The sequence below is a fragment of the Myotis daubentonii genome, chromosome 15, assembly GCF_963259705.1.
Source record: "Myotis daubentonii chromosome 15, mMyoDau2.1, whole genome shotgun sequence".
NCBI lineage: Eukaryota > Metazoa > Chordata > Mammalia > Chiroptera > Vespertilionidae > Myotis > Myotis daubentonii.
In genome coordinates, this window is record NC_081854.1 from 31,427,145 (window position 1) to 31,446,311 (window position 19,167).

At 55.3% G+C, this 19,167-nt stretch overlaps 2 protein-coding genes across 2 annotated transcripts; both read right to left on the bottom strand.

The window, feature by feature from the left end:
• Positions 1–2,961: 2,961 nt before the first annotated feature.
• On the bottom strand, positions 2,962–8,304 carry FOXL1 (forkhead box L1). The gene has a single exon (XM_059667140.1). The coding sequence runs from the start codon at positions 5,958–5,960 to the stop codon at positions 4,917–4,919; it is 1,044 nt and encodes a 347-aa protein (XP_059523123.1). The 5' UTR covers positions 5,961–8,304; the 3' UTR covers positions 2,962–4,916.
• A 6,434-nt stretch (positions 8,305–14,738) lies between these two features.
• FOXC2 (forkhead box C2) lies at positions 14,739–17,618 on the bottom strand. The gene has a single exon (XM_059667141.1). The coding sequence runs from the start codon at positions 17,094–17,096 to the stop codon at positions 15,591–15,593; it is 1,506 nt and encodes a 501-aa protein (XP_059523124.1). The 5' UTR covers positions 17,097–17,618; the 3' UTR covers positions 14,739–15,590.
• Between the last annotated feature and the right edge of the window lie 1,549 nt (positions 17,619–19,167).

The following is a 19,167-nucleotide window of genomic DNA, read 5'->3' on the forward strand; positions in this document are numbered from 1 at the left end:
AGGTGCAAAGCTGTGAAGGCAGGGTCTCTACGGCCAGGGGACAGGCCCTGGGGAGCTAAGTCCAGGCCCAGACCCTGGCCCCTTAAGAGGGTCACAGATTAGGGTCTAGAGCAGCGGTGGGCAAACTACGGCCCGCGGGCCGGATCCGGCCTGTTCGGCTGTTCTATCCGGCCCGCGGAGCCGAAAGAGCGCAGGGTTCTCTTGCTCTCCCCTCCGCTCCTTCACCAGCAGCAGTGTTAACATGTATTAGTTCACACAAACACTCCCTCCATGCTTTTGTTCCGGCCCTCCGGTCCAGTTTAAGAACCCATTGTGGCCCTCGAGTCAAAAAGTTTGCCCACCCCTGGTAGAGCCACCTTCTCTTGGAAAGTTGCCAGATGAGAGAATTCAATCACCTAGAAGGCCAGGTACAGCCCCCAGTATTACCGGGGAGGTTCTAGTCTTGGCTCTTGGCTATCAAAGGTGTGGTCAGGGAAGCTGCCACCAACTGGCCCCAAGGGCAAGTCCTCTGCTGTGCTGGCATCTCTGTCTGCCCCACCCCGGCTGGGTGCATCTGGCCCCGCAGGCTGACCCCTATGCACTGCATCATCTGGGTTCCCGGTAGGCTGGACTACTAGAAGGGTCCAGCCAATCAGAGGTATGAGCATGAGGAGGGTGGGTGTTTCTTCTGGCTCCTGCCTGGGCCAGCACTGGCTGCCTCCCCACTCCCCTGTGCCCACCCAGGGCCGGGCATTCTCCCTGCTCCCTTGCCTTTAAAACAAGTCTCTTCACCCTCGTCTTTCCCAGTGGCCCATCTAAGTGGGTTTCTGTTTCCTACTGGAATCCTGATTCTCGTGCTTGATGGATAAAGGACTGTGGGACCGAATCTCAGCCCCACCACCTCCCTTTACCCTCCCTCCTCACTGCCAAGGTCATTGAAGACACCTGACTTGGCTATGTCCCTCCAAGACTTATGGCAGGTCCATCTGCTCCCTTCCTCCAGCCACCTCCCAGGGGGAGAACTAAATTTTGTGCTCCATCTCATCTGCCCACCACGGTGTAGACCCTGGGTTTGAATCCACATCTGGCCAGTGAGCCCAGTGCCATTGGTATTCGGACGCCACTGGAGGAGATAAACCCGCCAGTTCAGCCAGGCTCCACCACACCCTATTGCCCACTGCAGGCTCCTGTACACATGTAGGGTACCTGCCTAACCCTGAGGGCCCTGAATGCGGGGCCTCTGAATGAGGGCAAGGGTGGTGGGGAGCTTGCTATTTGGCCGTTCAGGCATTTTGTAAAAACTGCTTGACATGTGGATGAAAATACTTACTTTTCCAAAAAAAACTGATGCTCTCTAATTTTAATAACAAACTTTGCTTAATATTGTGTATTTTTGACTCTATAAAACAACTCCTACTTCATGGAAGCAAGACTCCAGCCACCATGGACATGGGAAGTCCACCCAGTCCTGGCTTTCACGCCCACTTGTTCCTGGAAATGTCACCCACTCTTGTGGTGGTAACATTAGCCGACCAGTGTCTGGCAGATAGGCCCTGGCCTCCAGCTGTAACAATATCATCACGTGTGGCTAGTTCTTTAACCCACGCCGACCATTCTGCATGAAATGGTGGAGACACATGTGGCCTCCTTTTCAGAGAGACACAGTTGCATGCAAACATGACTAAACACTTCCCCTTCAGGTTCTAGAAAACCTTATGGGGCATTTGAGACCCAGGAGGCCACTAGCCTCTACAAGAGCCAGCACATATCCAAGGCCGGACCAAGCAAAGGCCTATGCAAAGTTCTCTTATCCTTCTCAAAGTCGTGGGAGTGAAGGTCTTACGTTGGTACATCTTCCAAGATTCTTTCATAAAGTCTTTTTTAGTTTCACCACAATAGTGCAAAAACTAAATCGTTCCTGGCTTGAACTATGTAGAAAAACAAAATCTTTCCAAAAGTATCAATATTTGGACTACTTTTAAAGGATTCAGCACTAGATTTCAGACTATCTGTCCTGCCTATATGCAAAAAAAGATGAATTTCTGAGCATCTGTATACACAAAACATAAATATACATACACACACATGCACACTTGTATGTGCATATATACATACACACACATTATTTATTTATCATTGTGCACATGCCTGCATATCCCCCATAGGATCACAAGTGTATGCGTGCGTGTGTGTGTGTCTGTGTGTGTGTGTGTGTGAGAGAGAGAGATCAGGGCTTAAACCGAAGGTCATTTACAGAAAACAGAATCTATACCCCTTGTTTAGATGAGAGCACAGAGGCATACCTTCAGAGTGCCTAAGAGTAGAGTGAGTGACAGCTACTTCCAGTTTACCCTAAATATTTTAATTATTTGAAGCCCATGATTAAGTCTGGAACACTAGAAAAGCTATTTGGATTACTAAGACCCAAAGCCCTCTTTCTCTCCAATAGGAAGACATATACTAGCACATAAAGCTGTATAGAATCCACAGAAAATGACCCCACTGTCCACTTCTCTTGGCTTCCCTAAGCCAGACAAATGTGGGGATGAAGTAACAATGTCTCTTTATGTTTGCACAACCCCCCTTACAAAGCAGATGCACATTTCTGCCTTTCCCCCTCCTCCCCGTGACATAAAAATGTTTATATTATATTTTTAGAACTGTAACTCTAAAATACCATCCTTTTTAAATGGCAGTATTAGATTGCTGGCTTCTCCAGAAGACAGCCATCATACATTAACAAAACACACAAGATAGAAAGTCAAACACAAAAAAGGAAAACATATAAAACACATCCTATACAGTGGCCATATCCTATACCTTTGGACATGCAGGCAGTATCCACTGGCCCTGGGGTTTCCTGCTCAGGCCCCTGAGATGCTGACCGAGTTCCCAAATGTAATCCCAGTCTCCTCTTTCTTATTACAGTGTTTGTTTATTCCCCCCAGTAATCCACCGAGCCAGTCACTGAGAGGTTAATAAAAAAACAACAACTTTATTCACAGAGGCTGAGACTTTGGGATAACAAAATAGCCAATGGCAGCCCTTCTGCCACATTTTAAATCAATCACAGCGAGCCTAGATCTCAGCAATGAAATCTCATCCACGTCCTAACGGCAAGGGCGCCCTGCAGCTCACTAATGTGTTCCCACCAGCCTGGGTAGAATGCCATCAGGGAAACATGTATGAGTCAGTAGCACATAGCTTTAAGGATGAATTCTCAGACAGTCAACTCTGTGCCCACAAATCATTAAATTATTAGGCTTGTCCTAAATGTCCTTTCCAACATATTAGCCAATAGGCTCTCTTAATGTAAAGTTCGTGTTCATTTTTATATGTCCTAGAAAACTATTCAAAGGTCATTTTGAAGACCTATCGCAGCCCACCTCCAGAACATATGACATCTTGTGCCTATCCCACATCAGATAAAATTAAAGTAACTTGGAGGTTCAGGAGATCGGCTTTCAGAACTCCTAAGATAACCCAAAGCGAGATACCACAGAGGCTAGGTCCATTTTCCAAAAGTCCCGAGCTGAACTGGACTGTAAAAATCTCAATTTTCTTTAAAAAAAAATCTCAATTTTCTTAACTAGATCTTTGCTGCAGACCCCTGCCTTGCAACCCACCCCTCCCACCAGACTTCCAGTCACCTCCATGATGGGTTTATTTAGCTTCAGCTCTGGGTCTGCTTGGTCAGGGTTGGAGGGAGGAACAGGGTCACGTTGCAGACTGGGACGCAGTGGGCTGGGAATGTCTACAAGAATCCTCCCAGCATGCCTTATGTTCTTTGGTTCCAGAGAGGGACCAGGTTCCCTTACTCCTCCCGCCCCTAACCCATCTCTCCCTTTGCCTGCTTTTCATGTGTTTGTTCACCCAGCTTTTTTGATGGTGGTAGTCCTTCACTACCCAATTCTGGAAATGTAAAAGCAGTTAAACCTAGATCTTGAAGAAGACATGAAAATAGGAAATCTTATGTTGTCTGTGACGTCTTCCCTCCTCTTCACCCACTTCTGGTCCCCCCTGAAATCTTTGCTCCCTTAAAAACAAAAGTAAAGAGATCGGACTACTGCTATGGTTGGTAATGTGCGCTGGAGAACATGTGTGTTGACTAATGACTAATGCTAAATTATATAGAGTGCGCTTCCTTAACAGTTGTTAATATAAATGTTTTCACAGGGCAATTGTTATAGTAAAAAGAGTCAAGTGTTTAGCCAAAGAATAGAACATGTTTCTTTTCCTGTCTAGAAAGAAAAAAAAGAAAGAAAGAAAACTTCTCTATTTAAAATAAAAATGTGGTTCCTCATCTTCCAGCTGGACATTGGTTGTGAATCCTCTCACCAGGGCTTAGATCTGGCAAAGAACCTGAAAAACAGGGTCACCTTCGGGGTCCCCACAACTGGACTTCAGGGACAAACCCAGCTGTGAGCACCCACCTATCTCCCAGACCTGTGGGAGCCCAGGCCCCAGTCACAGCGACGATGGAGCTGGCAATGGCAAGGGGTAGCCACCACGCTTCCTCCCGCCGTCCTGCCTTCGGGGTGTCTGGCCTTCTTGTGCCCCAGACACGCAGGACCTGTGGTGGGTGGCCGAAGATCACACCTGTAAACTGACCTCAGGTCAAGGAATTCTCCTCCCGCGGTGGGAGGTCTGAGATGCCCAAACTCCCTGAGGGGCAGGATCTTTTAAAATATCCGAAGGCGTCCAGGTCCGGGGAAGGTCCCCTCCAAGAAGCGCCCCCCCCATCTCCCCCACCCCCCCCCCCCACACACACACCTGCGCGCATAAGTTGGAAACACTTCCCAGGATCCACACCGCCGCGAGGAAAAGATGTTTGTTGTTGTTGTTTTTAAGACTCCTTCCCCCAGCAGCGGGAGCCATGGTGGCTCGGGAGAAGCCGGACCAGGGCAGACAGGGGAGGAGCGGCTCCGCTGGGCGCCTCACTGGAAGTGAAGCAGGGAGTCCGGGAGCTGCAGAGGGAAGTAGGAGAGGAAAGGGATCCCGAGCTGGTAGAAGCCGCCCTGGACGTGCGGGTCCAGCATTAGCGAAGCGTTGAAAGGCGGACAGAGACTAGTGGAGGCGGCCAGCAGCGAGGTCCCCAAACAGCCGCCCGGATCCTGCTTGGCACCCCCCAGGAGCTCGGCCCCTGCCGCCGGCTTCTGGCCCTGCCGTCCCGCCAGGATGCTATCTATGCTGAAGCTCTTGGACTTGTCGGAGCTCCTCGGAGAGCTACGGCAGGCGGGGCGCGCAGGGGTCCCCGGGCCGTCCACCGGGCGCGCCTGCTGGCCCACCGCCGCCGCCACCGCTGCGGCGACCTGGACAGCGCCGCCCCCCGCATCCACCTCTGGGGGTTCGAGCCCGGGGCAGAGGAGAGGCGCCGGCGAGGAGCCCTCCCGGAGGGGCCAGGGGCGCGAGGGCGCTCCCTCGTGGCGGGGGGTCGCGGGGCTGGGGCGCCCTGCCCCGCTCCCCGCCTCCGGTTGCGCCGCTGCGGTGCGCTCTGGCGTCTCCGCACGAGACCGCTTGGTCTCCGGGGCCCCGCCGCCCGGCTTGGGCTTCCTCTTCCGGCGACGGTAGTTGCCGTTCTCGAACATATCCAGGCAGCGCGGGTCCAGCGTCCAGTAGCTGCCCTTGCCCGGCCGCCCTTTCTCGCGGGGCACCTTGACGAAGCAGTCGTTGAGCGAGAGGTTGTGGCGGATGCTGTTCTGCCAGCCCTGCCTGTTGTCGTGGTAGAAGGGGAAGCGGTCCATGATGAACTGGTAGATGCCGTTGAGGGTGACCCTCTGCTCGGGCGCGTCCTGGATCGCCATGGCTATGAGCGCGATGTAGCTGTAGGGCGGCTTCTGGGGGGGCTCTGCCCGGCCCGTGGCCGCCAGGGCGGCGGCGGGGGCGAAGGCCAGAGGCAGCCCGGGCCTCTCGGGGCCGTACAGATAGAGCATGGGCGAGGCCGCCAGCGCCGGCAGCCGGGGGCTGAAGAGGTGGCTCATGGCGAGCGCGCGTCGGCGCTGAGCTCCCCGCGAGGCCAGGGGCCCGGGCGGCTTAGGGACTGCGCCCCGCGCCGCAAGGACCCGCCCGGGGAGCCTGCTGTGCGTCTGCCTCCCGCTCTGCCGCTCTCCCCGGCCGCTCCACGCTCTGTCCCTTCTTCATGGCTTTAAAAATGTTAAATAATTGTTGTAAGTTTGCTATTATATGTTGACTTAGCGCTGGAAAATAAATTGTCTATGATAAACAGTCGTTGTGTTCTCAGCCCACCCACATTAATTAAAATTTCATTGCTGAAAAACTCCAAGCTTTTCCCTCCACGTGTCTTTTTGATACCAGCCAATCGGTTTCGGGGCTATTCCTTCATTTGTTTATAGAATTAGTCTGTTGATAAGTCCGCCCACCCAAGTTGAATCAAGCTGTGTTTATTTGGAAAAATTTCCGGGCACCCAATATATAAACGCACTGATCTGATGTTTGAAATATCACGTCCACCCCTTGACGCTGTGAGCACACACAGTCAGCGAGGCAGGATGTGGGCCCCTGTGCCTGGGAGCGGGGTCTGCGGGGCCAGGAAGGAGAGGTGGGGATGGGGGGCGGAGCGCAGGGGTGAGTTTTACCCCTGACCTGGGGGAGACCCCCGCAACAGCCCGGCCTCCCACAAAAGGTCTTTTCTTCTCCCAGGCTTCGTAGGAGGTGTAGAGATGGCACAGTCTCAGCGGATGCCTTCCTAGATCTTTGCAAGCTTTTACATTTGTTGTGTGGAGAGGCGGCTCCATCAGAGAGGTTTGGGAGTCTGATGAGACAAGGGAGCAGATCCTGGGCTTGCCCCGCGGAATCACGGCCCTCCTAGGGGCTAGTATCCCAGAGGCAGCAAGCCTTGACCTCCAGGGCTCCTGGGGACCCAGGGAAGAGGACCCTGGAGCCCAGCTTTTCCCGAAGCCCACGCCTGTGGTGCCAGGGAGCTGGGTAGGGCGTGGGTTACCTGGTCCACAGCTCAGTTGAGGGAGGTTTCAAAATAAACCCGATTGGAAAGTTCAGGGGGAGAAACTAAGGTCTTTCTAATGGGGCCGAGGTTGCAAGCAAGAAAGACCATAAAAGGGGGATTTGGCAGCTGGCTGGGGAGAGCTGGTATTTGTGAATGCGGGTCCCTTGCTTTATATTCTGCGCTTTCCTGTTTATAACAAGGAGGGGGTTATAACAACTTTACAAGTGCACGCAGCTGGCCCATGATTACATTAAGCATTTGGAAAGCCGGCTTGGTCTCCCCCCACCCACCCACTCACTCTGGGGTTCAAGTGCACCCCCCCCCAATGCATTTTACATTCAGCCACGTCAGAGTTTGAATCAAAAGCCATGGATGATGCTGATTCAGTTGGAGGTGTCCTGCCCTCACTCCACCGCGTTGGAGGGAGGGGGGCATGTGGCGTGACTAGTTCTTGTTTATGATCTCTGATGAAGATTTTTTAAAGGAGGAAAAAAACACACCAGCATTCCGGATAACTGAATTGGCATTCCATTGAGTAAATGGGCAGCCCATGCCAAAGAGAAGAGGGAGGAGTGGAGGGGGGCGGGCAGGCATAGAAATTGCCCAGGACTGACTCCCACCCTGGATGGGGAGAGAGGTGCTGGAGGTGCATTGGGGGGCGAAGGGCCCTGCCACTGCTGTTGTCAGAGAGGCGACACCATGCTGCAGGCTGGTTTCAAGCACTCAGGAGAATCTCCCCCCAAAATGGGGAGTCCAGAAGTTCGGGGGTTCCGGATAGCCCGTGGGAGAGCGAATACGTTTGAAATACCGAAAAGGACGCGGCAATCAGGGTGGAAAGACCGGTTTGGGTGCAGGCGCGGCTTGACGGAGTGCCAGGCCAGGCCCTGGGACACACCTCCGAGCCTCCCAGCCTCCGTCCAGGGCGCTGCATTTCTAACCTGGGGCAACCTTTAGGGCCTGGCCTCCCCGGGCCTAGGTCCTGAGGGTGGCCCTCTTGCCTGGAGGGGGCGGGGCGCTGTCCTCTCTCTGGATCTCTGTCTCTTACCTGAACACTCCTTTCAACCCTGGAGCGAAAAAAGAGCCTCAGTGCCGCGCTTTTGCAACCCTCGGTCCCACAGTCCCGGGGGGTCCCCAAACTCTCCACGATCAGCGCGCCCAGCTCTGGGGTCCAGCTCGGTTTCAAGCCTCTGGATCGCTGGCTCTAACAGACCCAGAACAAAAGATAAACTGGTGCCATCCGCACCCCCACCCCCACCCCCACCTCCGCACCCTGAGCCCTTCACGGAGCTACCCAGGCACCGGCGTCCAGCACGCACATCCCTGCCTCTCCCTGCCTCTCGGAAAGGCGCGCCGCAGCCAGGCTTCTTCTAAACTCTAAGGCACATCCGAGCTTGAATTCGTACAATAATAAACACCACCGAATTTGGGCATGGGCCGGACGCAGGCGGAGACACGCGCGTCTGGTGGGCGGGTCATTGATAGTAAAGGGGGAAAAAGAAAACTCCGAGTTCTAGTCGCGGGCTGGAGACGCACCTCCAGCCCCGCGTATTTGCTGAAGTTTGCAGTGTTTCCCAGAGCTTGCAGCCGTAGAACTCGGGCCTGGCGCCCCAACCCGCCCCCCGCGGAGAGGAATCCTGGCCTCCCAGGTGAAGAGCTTTTGTAACTGGGAAAGGAAGGACCGCGCTGGAGCGAATTTCCGGGGAGCGCATGGCACAAGCCCTAAAGTCTGAGAGCGGATGCGCCCTCGTGCGGAAGCTCTGTGGGTTAGGACCCAGGGAGCCGGGGCCCAGCGACAGGGGCCAGGGAAGAGGAGGAATGGGGGAGGGGGGAGGGGGGAGGGGAGCCCGGGAGACAGCCGGCAGAGTGGGAGTTCCAGAAAGCCCGGTGGAGACATTGAAAGTTCCCTGTGGGGTCTTAAGTCTTCAGATTCCAGAAAAGAGCATTCATGTCTGAAGTCAGTGCGAGCACCACTACCAGCCTCAGGAATGCCTGAGATGCCCTGATATTTCCGAAGGACCACAGCGATTCCAACTCTGGGGCCCAAGCAGAAACCAGGTTCAGCGTGGGGTGAGGGTCCACAGTCCCAGTCCCAGTCCAGTCCCCACCTGTTGAGAGAAAGCCTCCTTGGGCAGGCTAGGCAGAGGCCAGGCGCCAACCTGGACCAAAGAGGCCGAAGGGGAGAGAGGAGCTCCAATCACTGCCGGCTTGCTACCGGGTCATCTCCCCTTCCTCTGCTCCACCAGTAAATTAACAAGCGGACAGTCACACGTTAATGATGATCTGCGTTATCACTCCAAATATGTGCATTACTTTCTAAGTGTGAAGACAGATAACAAGTATATGTGTGTGTGTTTACATGTATGTGTATATATGTATAATTGATTCTACCATATGTGCAATATGTTTGAGAAGAGTGAGGTGGAAAGATGTAGGACTTACTTAGCCAGGTCACCTTACTGACATCCTGAAAACACTGGAAAAGATGAAGATTAAAAGAATACTATTAATAACTAAAATGCACTGGAGGCTATTATATGCTGGCACTGTTCTGAGTGCTTTCCTGTGTTAGGTCATTCATTCCTCACAGCAACCCTAAGAAGCAGAAACCTGCACCGTTCCCATTCTGCAGACCTAGAACTTAAGGCCAAGTCCTCCTGGAGGAAGGGTTGCAAAGCCAGGGAAACAATTGCATGATAGTGGCGGTTGTGTGTGGATGCTGAGGGCCCTGTGGCAGTTCTCTTGAGAACCCTTGCAGCATCTATGAAAGACGGGGGGCTGACCCATTTCACAGATGATGAAACTGAGGCTGGGCACAGAACACCCCCAAGGCATTGTAGGTAGTAAGCAGCAGGACAGGGATCAGAACCCATACTTTCTCCTCCAAAGGTAGGTTCTCTGAGGTCTGACAACCTCCGGTGTCCACAGAAGCTCCAAGAGATGTGCCTGGAGTAAGCAAAGGGAGGGGGCCCTCCAGAGAGGGGAGGTACGCAGCACCACCAGAGCCGGGAGATTTGGGGCATTATAAGCAGGAACCCAAGCATCCTCACTTTTATCCTACTAAAACCCAGAAGCCCCTGCTCCCCTCCCCTCCTCTCCCACTCTGAAAGGACTGGGGAGCAGGGTCTTTGCTGCTTCTCAGCAGTGGGGGGAGGGGGGGTCGGGACTGAGGTAACCCTTGGCTGGCCAGCTGATGCTGAGTGAAACCCACCGAGCAGGGTGAGATTTTCCTAATGATTGATTGTTTTGAGCCCACCTTGTTCCCCCAAAGGATTTAAAGGGTCTAAAAGGGGGCAGTTAGGGCACACACTGCCCTGCCCAAGCAGTTTATCCTGATACACAGAGTTCACTGAGACCACAGATCCCGATCTCTTCTCTTTCCAGGTAAATCCTAACAAATAACAGTGTGTCCTTCCTAGGGGCTGGGCCCTACTGAAGCACTTTCATGTTATGTGTTGGATTCATTAATCTTCCCAACAGCCTTATCTGATGAGCACATCGTTTTCCAGTTGGGAAACAAGCCCAGAGAGCCAGAGGTAGTATGCCTGCCTGGGGTCACATGAACCCTCCGCTGGCCCTGGCCCGTGCAGAGGGCCCGAGCTGGTGCCTGTGGACTCAGCTCAGAGAGAAAGGCTCTGCCGGGGAGCCCGCCTGCAAGAATAACACGAAGGCAGAGAGAGCCAGAGGGGAAAGGAAGGCCCAGGCCCCAGGGCCACGAAGTCAGGGGTCAGAGGAGTCTCTCTGGCCTTCCCGACCTCCCAGCCTGGGTGGCCATAGTTTGAGCGCAAAGCTATACCCCAAGCTCAAGAGGCCAGGGACCGCCCTCCCCTGCTCCCCAACTCCATTCCCTTCGGGGACTTGCAATGCCAGCAAGCCCATCAACCTGTCAACCCACCCCTTGCCCTCTACTTCAGCTTTTCACAGCCTCACAGACCCAGGATGAAGTCCCCACAAGCCTGAGGCTGGGAAACCCGTAGCACCAGAGAGACACATTCGAGAACCTAACTCTACACCAGCGATGCCCCTCTGCCTTGGCTGCACAGCAGGCATGTTGCAAAAGCAAGAGAAAGGCTTGCACAAGTCCAGGCGGTGGCGTCTTCCCAGGCACAGTGGCTGTCCCTGACTGTGGCTGCCGGGCCTCCCAAGCGCCCTACAACATTCCACCCCCTTCCTCACATGCCTGTGTCAAAAAGCAAACATTTCCAACGCCTTGGTGAGCTGAGGCCACGCAAGAAACAGGCAGGCAGGGAATGCTCCTCAAAGTTTGGGAAAGCATTTCAAGTATGTGATGCAGGAAGTCACTGGTGGCTCCGACCCAGCCTGTCCTGCTCACCTGGAGTCCAGCCCCCAGCTGTCCCTGGCCCGGCTGACACCAAGCCACAAACCCTCAGCTCGCTACCTGTCCATTTCTACCACACTGAGAGCCACGATGGTGCTGTCCAGGGATGAGCCCCATACACATTCCACGAGGTGCCGGGCACAGGCTCTGAGACCCCAGCACGCTCTCAAGAAATGTGGTTCTGTGCATTAATCAAGGTGCGTTTTCTCAGTAAATTCTCACCGGGCCAACCTTGCCCAGGACCCTGTCCGGTTTGTGTTTGGATTTGGGATGGGGAGAGGAGCGAGGAGGCAAGTGCTCAGCCACCGGGGCTTGTTTTTTCCAAGGGGGACCTGGGAACTCTGCTCTCTGTGCTTTGAGTGCAGCTCACAAGCCTCTCCCAGGCCCGAGGTGACCCCCAGGCAGTCTTGGGGTGGAGAGGAGGAGATGGACCCCGAAAGATTTATGAGCCAAGTGCTGAAGTTCCCAGGACCCTGTGTTTTCTTCCCTCCAACATCGGATCTTCAGTTATGGCTGGCAGGGAAGGGGAGAGGGGAGAATTGAGGACCCGGGCAGGAGCCCCAGCGGCTGGGAGGGAAAGTGCCGGGCTGCCCCGAATGCCCTTGCACTCACCTGGTCAGGCTGCAGATGAGCAGACCCAGGCCAGGGAGGGGGAGCCGCCTGTTCACACAGCGAGATGTGGCCTTCCGGTTCCTAGCCCAGCGCTCCCGCTCCCGCTTCCAGGATGGACGGCAACCCTGATTTTGGTTACAGGGACAGGGGCTTGAACCAGGGCAGGGAGGTCCAGCCAGGCCTTGGGAGAGAGGTCGGGGTGGTGGCACACCCGCAGTCCTTTCTCCCTGAAAGGTGAGGTTGGGCATCTCTCCAAGTCTTACTCGAAGCAGAAGCCACTCCGGCTGCCGCCTCTCTGGGCCTGGGAGCGTTCAGGGGGCTCAGAGGCCTCAGGGTCTCTCCAGCTGCCTGTGTCTGTCTGAACTGTTCAGAGACACGGGCCACCCCGCCGAGGCCAGTGCGAGACACAGGCTCAACGTCAAGGGACATGGTTCTGCCGTGGTCTTCGGCTGCGTCCATGTCATGTGCAGTATCTCTGAGACCTGCGGGACTGCATCTTATTAGGTCACGAAGGAACACAGTTACCGGCATGGCTTCATGCAAACTGCATTCTGGTGGACCACGGACCACAAAGCCCTGAGGCCCAGCGGCCTGCACGGACTTTCAGGCCCTTCCACCCTGGATTCCTGTTCCCCTTTCTGGACAGGCCCTGGGTCTCGGGAGGACTGAGGACCGACTGGCTGAAGGAAGGGGCAGCAAGTGGATCTGAGAAGCAGACAGCCTGGCCCAGCGCGCAGTCTTTGTGCCCAGGCAGTAGACCGGCAGGGTGCTGAGAAGTGACCAAAAGCAGCCCAGTTGGTGCCTGGACGCCCGCTGCTCAAGGTGTCATGCTTGTGCTTCAGGATCTTACTACTCCGCCAGCCAGCCGCCAGCCAGGCAGAAACAGACGCCCCAAGGCCCCAGGTCCACGTTGGGGCCGTAAAGGCTGAGCTGAGCCAGCTCTGAGCTCAGCGTCCAGCACATGGGCCAGACTTCTGGCACCCACACCTATCTTGGCCCCTAGAGTTTCAGACTGAGGGATCCCGAGGTGACCCTCCACACCCCAGCCCTCCACACTGCTACCTGGATAAAGCCCTAAACGCAATCCCCCAAGTGGCCCATGTTCCCAAGGGAATGAGGAGCCCCTCACTATGTCCTCCACCCAACTGGGGGCAACCTTCTGGAGAGCTACCCCTCCAGCGAGCGGCCCCTCACAGCGGAGACTTAAGATGCTTTCCCGAAGGTAGAAGATCCAGGGCGGTTCAGAGGCTGGGCTGGTCTCTCGCCCAACTCCATCCCATTTCTCTGTCTTGTATTCTCCGCGTGTCTCTCAGAGCTGCTCTGAGTGCCAAAACTTAAGGTGAGGGTAATCTTTCTGGGAGGACTCATTGAAACACCTGGGGAGAAAGAAAGCCAGCTAGAATACTCTCCGCTTCTCCTGCGGCCAACAGCGTAAAAGAAACAGGAGCAAAATGAAACCAGTGTGCCAGAGCTGGGCAAGGAGCCGGCTGCCTCTTTCTGCAGCTCAGAGAGGGGGTCTCTCTCTCTCTCTCTCTCTCTCTCTCTCTCTCTCTCTCTATCTCCCTCTCCCCCCACCTGTAGCTGGCTAGTCCAAAGCACTGTGGCCTGAGGGCCTGCCCAAGGCAAGCCTGGAGCACTGGGGCTCCCGTTCCTGCACATTATGAAAAGGAATAAAAGGCAGCGTTTTAACCACATGCCACCTCTGGGGCCACAGACTGGAAGAAGCTGTGTCAGATATGTGGGGAACATTATTATGAGCAAATATTCCCCAACCCTATCTCAGCATAACATAGAGACAGAATGCCATGTTTAAAACAACAATACAGCACCCAGGTTATGTTCCACGTCACTGCATCAAGGAAAATCTCCTTTTGGGAAATCATCCCGGCTCATAATGTTACTTTCACAAGGAGCTTGGCCCTGGGGGAGGCATAGCTCACCTGCTGGGGTGGGAAACATTCCCCAATTTGGAGCTCCTGCCTCGAAATTCAGGCACAGAGACCAGCAGGAGAGTTGGCGGGTTTGGGCCAGTGAAATCGATAACAAAACCATGTCCCCTTTGGCCACATCTCACAAAAGCTGTGTTGCTATTAAAAATAAAAAAAAGGATGAGATATCAAAATTGAAAAGAAAAACAATCTCATTCCTTAAAGTCTGAAAAGGTTGATAAATTTAGAACCCCAAGCACTGGACATTATGTTTGAAGAGCAATGAAGCTGTAAGATTTTTCACTGCAATAGGGTAAGGATTTGGAAATCAAGAAGGAAAGAGATCTGAAATCCGCCTCGGGCGGAGCAGGCCGTTTTCAGGATGGTCATTAAACGCCACAGACTCAGTCCCCTTTGGTCTTTCCCTGGCCCAGTTCAAATTCTTCTCCGGAAAAACCATGATAGTGGGTAAGGAAGCCCGCATTTTAGGAAATCCAGGGCACGCAGGGCTCCTCCTGGTTTGTCGATAGCTAACAGAAAATACGTTTCCTTCCCCTGCTAAATTGGGGAGGGGTGGGCATTCAGATGGAATGGCACTGCTTGTCTTGACAATGGGCCTGTTTTTCTGCATTTAGGAAAATGCACGACAGCAAATTACATTCCAGCAAGCAGTCCTTCTGGCCGTGTCCGTCTAAGCAAGACCGTCCCTGGATTGCCTGGACCAGGTTGAAATCCTGAATTAATAGAAAGCCTTTTTCTATCATGAAGACGACAAGAGGGACCTACTCCCCTTCTTCTGTGATCGTCTCTAAATATGCCTGTCTACACGCTTACCCACCTGTGTAACAAAAATGACCCAAACAGGTGGATTCGCAAACCCACCGTGGCTTTGTTTTAAATGTGAGACACAAACACACTGTTTTGGGGGCAGAAAAACAACATGGGTTTATTTTAAGGTACGTACAACAAGTAAGACCACATAAGACAAACACAGGTGACGTTAAATTTTTTAAAGTTTTTTTTTTTCTTTTCTTTTAGGAATGCTCAAGGGGAAATCTACTATACAAAACCATCACACTTTGTAAATAAAAAGTATCAGATACTTGACTTCTTTCTCAGCCAACAGCAACAAAAAATAAATTATGTTCTTGTTTTGTAAAAGACCTACAACTGGGGAAAGAATTAAGTCTCACAATTGTACAAGGGGGAAACCCCACATAGGTTTCTATGGATTTTCGATTTGGCAGTTAGAAATGGTTGGGCAAGATGAAAATTATCCAGTGAACTCAACTTTAAATATTATATTAATGGCTCTGAACAACAACAACAACAACAAAATAGCCTGATTACAAATCCACACATTTGTACAGCACGGTTAGAGAAATTTAAAATTACACACAGCACATACAAAAATCTATAGAGAGCCCCATAGACCTATGGAGGTCTCTACAGAAAGTCATTACTGGGTCGCTATGGGATTTGGTCCATAATTTAATTTTGGAAACCCCGAGTGGAGCAGAGAGCACAGCCATCCTGGTAGGGGAGGGGGGTCTTAATATTCATTTCGTTGGGCTACGTCCCTTCACGGGGGGCCTTCTCAAGAATCTCAGAAACAGGACGGCGAGTGTAAGTTACCTGCAGCGTCCCCGAGGGCCGGAGCTGGCGCGCGCTCTGCTCCCGGGTCTGAGAAAACGCTGGCGGTGGTGTCTGGGTTCTCTGCAGGGCTGAACTGTCGGAGGGGGTCGCGTCCGCGAGGCGAAGCCGGAGCGGGTCAGTATTTGGTGCAGTCGTAGGAATAGGGAGCGGCATGGCGGTAGAGGGACGGCGTGGATCTGTAGGGCAGCTGACAGCTCGAGTTGCCGCTCACTTGGGGCTCCCCGAGGGTCGAGTTCTCAATCCCCAGCCGGTGGGAGTTGAACATCTCCCGGACGTTGGGAAAAGTCTGCTGCTGGGCCGCAAACGTGTGGCCGGGGAGGTGGTTGAGGTCCCCGCTGTGGTTGAGATACCAGGAGGCCGCCTGGGCCGCGGCGGCCGCGGGCTGCGGCGCCGACGGGGGCTGGGGAGCCGGCGGGGGCGGCGGCGCCTGTGGGTGGTGGTGGCCGTGGTGCTGGTGGTGGTGTCCCGCGGCGGCCAGCGCGCCCTCCTGGCCCGCGGCGAGGTTAAGGGCGCTCAGGGGCGACGTGGGGCCGCTCGGGTGGTCCGAGAGAGCCTCGTCCAGCGCCGGCGGGACGCACATGTGCGCGGGTCGCTCGGCGCCGGTGTACAGGCTCATGGCGCGCATGCTGCACTGGTAGCCCCCGGCCGCGCCCGCCTCCAGGCCCTGCGCGCACGGCTGCCCGTACGCGGCGGGCGGCGCGGCGGCATAGGGCAGCGCCAGAGGCGGCACGACCAGGCCCGCACGCCCGGCCGCCGGGCTCAGCTCGCCGCCCGGCGGCGACGTTCGCAGCGTCATGATGTTTTCCACGCTGAAGCCGGGCAGCCCGTTGGGCGCGCCCGAGTGGTGCTCGGGCAGCGAGCCGTCGGGGGAGCCGGCGGGCGTGGAGGCCGCGCTGCGCGGGCTGCCCTGCAGCGCGCTCTCGGGGCTCAGCGTCTCCACCTTGGTGATGACCGGCAGGGCCGGCGACGCCGCCTCGCTCTTGATCACCACCTTCTTCTCGGCCTCCTTGGGGGCGTCCGCTAAGGGGGGGCCGGCCGGGGCGCCCTTGGACGCCGCGGGGGGCGGCTCCTTGAGGTGGGCCCGCTCCTCCTTCTCCTTGGGCACGTCCTTCTTCTTGAAGCGCCGCCGGCGCCGCAGGAAGCTGCCGTTCTCGAACATGTTGTAGGAGTCGGGGTCCAGGGTCCAGTAGCTGCCCTTGCCGGGCTTCTTGTCGTCGCGGGGCACCTTGACGAAGCACTCGTTGAGCGAGAGGTTGTGGCGGATGCTGTTCTGCCAGCCCTGCTTGTTCTCCCGGTAGAAGGGGAAGCGGTCCATGATGAACTGGTAGATGCCGTTGAGGGTGATCTTCTTTTCGGGCGCGTTCTGGATCGCCATGGTTATGAGCGCGATGTAGCTGTAGGGCGGCTTCACCAGGTCCTTGGGCGCCGCGGGCTGGTGGTGGTGGTAGGGCGCGTAGGAGCGGCCCATGCCCGCGCCGTACTGCTCCGGGTGGCCCGAGTAGACGCCCATGGGGCTGGCCATGCCGCCGTAGCTACCCGCCGCTCGGTAGTAATTCTGCTCGCTCAAGTAGGGCACCACTCCCAGGGCGTTGGGGTCGGACACGGAGTAGCGCGCCTGCATGCTGCGTCCGAGACGGTTCGCCACCGCCTGTTCGCACGGACCGTGAGGAAGGCCCTGCGAGAGCGAGAGAGCAAGAGTGAGCGAGCGAGAGTGGAAGGGAGCCGGCGGGGGGAGCCCCGGGTGCTGGGAAGCCTCGGGGACGAGGTGGAGGAGGCGCCGACGCTCGGCTCCCGCCTTCGGACGGAGAAGGGACGCTCGCTTCAGCTGACTGGAGGGATCAGCATCCTGGAGGGCGCGCCCCGGGCGAGCGCAGCGCCGGCCCCTGCTCGCTCGCTCGCTCTCGGGACCCGGCGGGTGGCAGCCCGGGCGGGCGGCTGTGGACGCGGCGGAGACGCCGCGCGCGCAGCGGACCGAGGCTGGCCCCCTGGTCTGTGCCGGGAGGGGTACGGCGGCTCTCCAAGCCTCCCCGCAAATCGGTAGCCCTGGGGGTCAGCGAGCCGGGGTCCAGACTGGCTGCCCTGCCGAGCCCGGAAAAAGAAGTCAAGTCCCTTTTAGGGATTGGGAAAAGTTTCAAAAGTCTTCTTGCTGAAAGCGAGTTTTTACTTTCCTCCGGCCACGCCCCCTCCGGGAACTTTGCACCAATAACTCCGCAGCTGTGGGGAGTTGGCACCCAATCAGGGCGAGGAGAACCCGTCGGCTCTAAGACCCAGCCGCGCTGAGCCAGACTTGAATGCTGCTCAGTCTCAACTTGAAAAAGATTTTTTTTTTTCAAGAAAAGAGTTATATCTTATTAAGTTTTATTTTATTATCAAATTTTGGTTAGTGGGCCCACGTGCCCAGAGGGGAAAAAAGACGCTTCTTTGCAAAAAAAAAGTTAGTTTGAAAAATAAAAGGGAATTGATTAATGTAGTCAAATATCTCTCTCTCCCCGAAGACATTCTAAGTAGCAGAGACCCGGGGACTATTTTTCTTATTAATGAGTGATGAGGCGAATAATTAGATTTCCTAATTGTCGAGGCCCAGGTGTAATGGATTCAAAGCAAACGTGCTGGCTTGGCCTGGAAGGGGCCTCGCCTGGGTGTTATTATTTAAGCCAATAATTAATAATCAACAGGGAGTTTCCAGGTTCAGGGCCGTCAGGAATAACCTATGAAGGTTTGGGGGGCAAATTACAGAAATGGAGTGCCCCCTGCCCCACCCGAGGAGGTGGGCCGCAGTGTCTATAGGGGAAAGGAAGAGTAGGGGGGATTAGCAATGCCTTGGCCCTTTAATCCTGTAAATTCGCCGTGGACTCGGTAATTCACCCGCGTCATTGTGAGCAGTTTTGTGGAATTTGGGGACTAAGGCGAAATAGCTCCGCTCAGCTCCCCCTTCCCCTCCCGCGTAGACGCCTGCAGCCCACAACTCCAGCACCGCTGCGGCCCCCTTTTCCCGAGAGAAATTCCCTTTTGCAACGCGTCCGGATCGCCGGGAACAAAGCGGCGAGTCCCCGGCGGGCAGAGCCCGGCCCGGCTGCCCGAGCAGAGAACCCAGCGGTTCCCGCGGGGACTTCGCCCACGACGCGCGTCCCCAGCGCGGGCTCCCCACCTGCCTGCGCCTGGAGCCGACCCGGCCGCAGTTCCTCTTCGCGCCATCGGCAAAGCCCCTTTGGGGTTCTCCAAACTGGTTTTTTATATTTCGGTGGTGCTCGGTGGGTTGGTGTGGGATAGGTGCTTTGGGCACGGGGCTCCGTGGGGGGACGCGGTAAGCGATGGAAACGGTTTAAGACGCCCGCAGAGAAGCTGTTATGCGGAGCCAGGACTTGGAGCGGAGGGGTCCTCGCCCTTCCAAGTTTTCTTCTTCTCTCTAGGAATCCCGGAAGGTTTGTTTATTTGTGGATTGAGTATTTATCCCTTCAACACCTCAAGTCGTCGGACCCCCCTGTGCCCGCTTCCCCTGAAGGGGCGGGACCCCCACCAGAAGGGCTAAATGCTGGTCAGAATTCTTCTGGAAGTTGTCCATCCGGTTGGGTGGGGAAGAAGACCAGATACAACGTTTGTTTCGGGTTTCCTTTTCCCTCCTAACTCTCATTAGGTTCCCAGGAAAGGGGTGAGAACCGACCGTCACACTTAGCTTTGGGGAGGTGAGTAGA

Coding starts and splice junctions, on each gene's coding strand:
- FOXC2 (XM_059667141.1), bottom strand. CDS start 17,096: ATGCAGGCGCGCTACTCCGTGTCCGACCCCAACGCCCTGGGAGTGGTG.
- FOXL1 (XM_059667140.1), bottom strand. CDS start 5,960: ATGAGCCACCTCTTCAGCCCCCGGCTGCCGGCGCTGGCGGCCTCGCCC.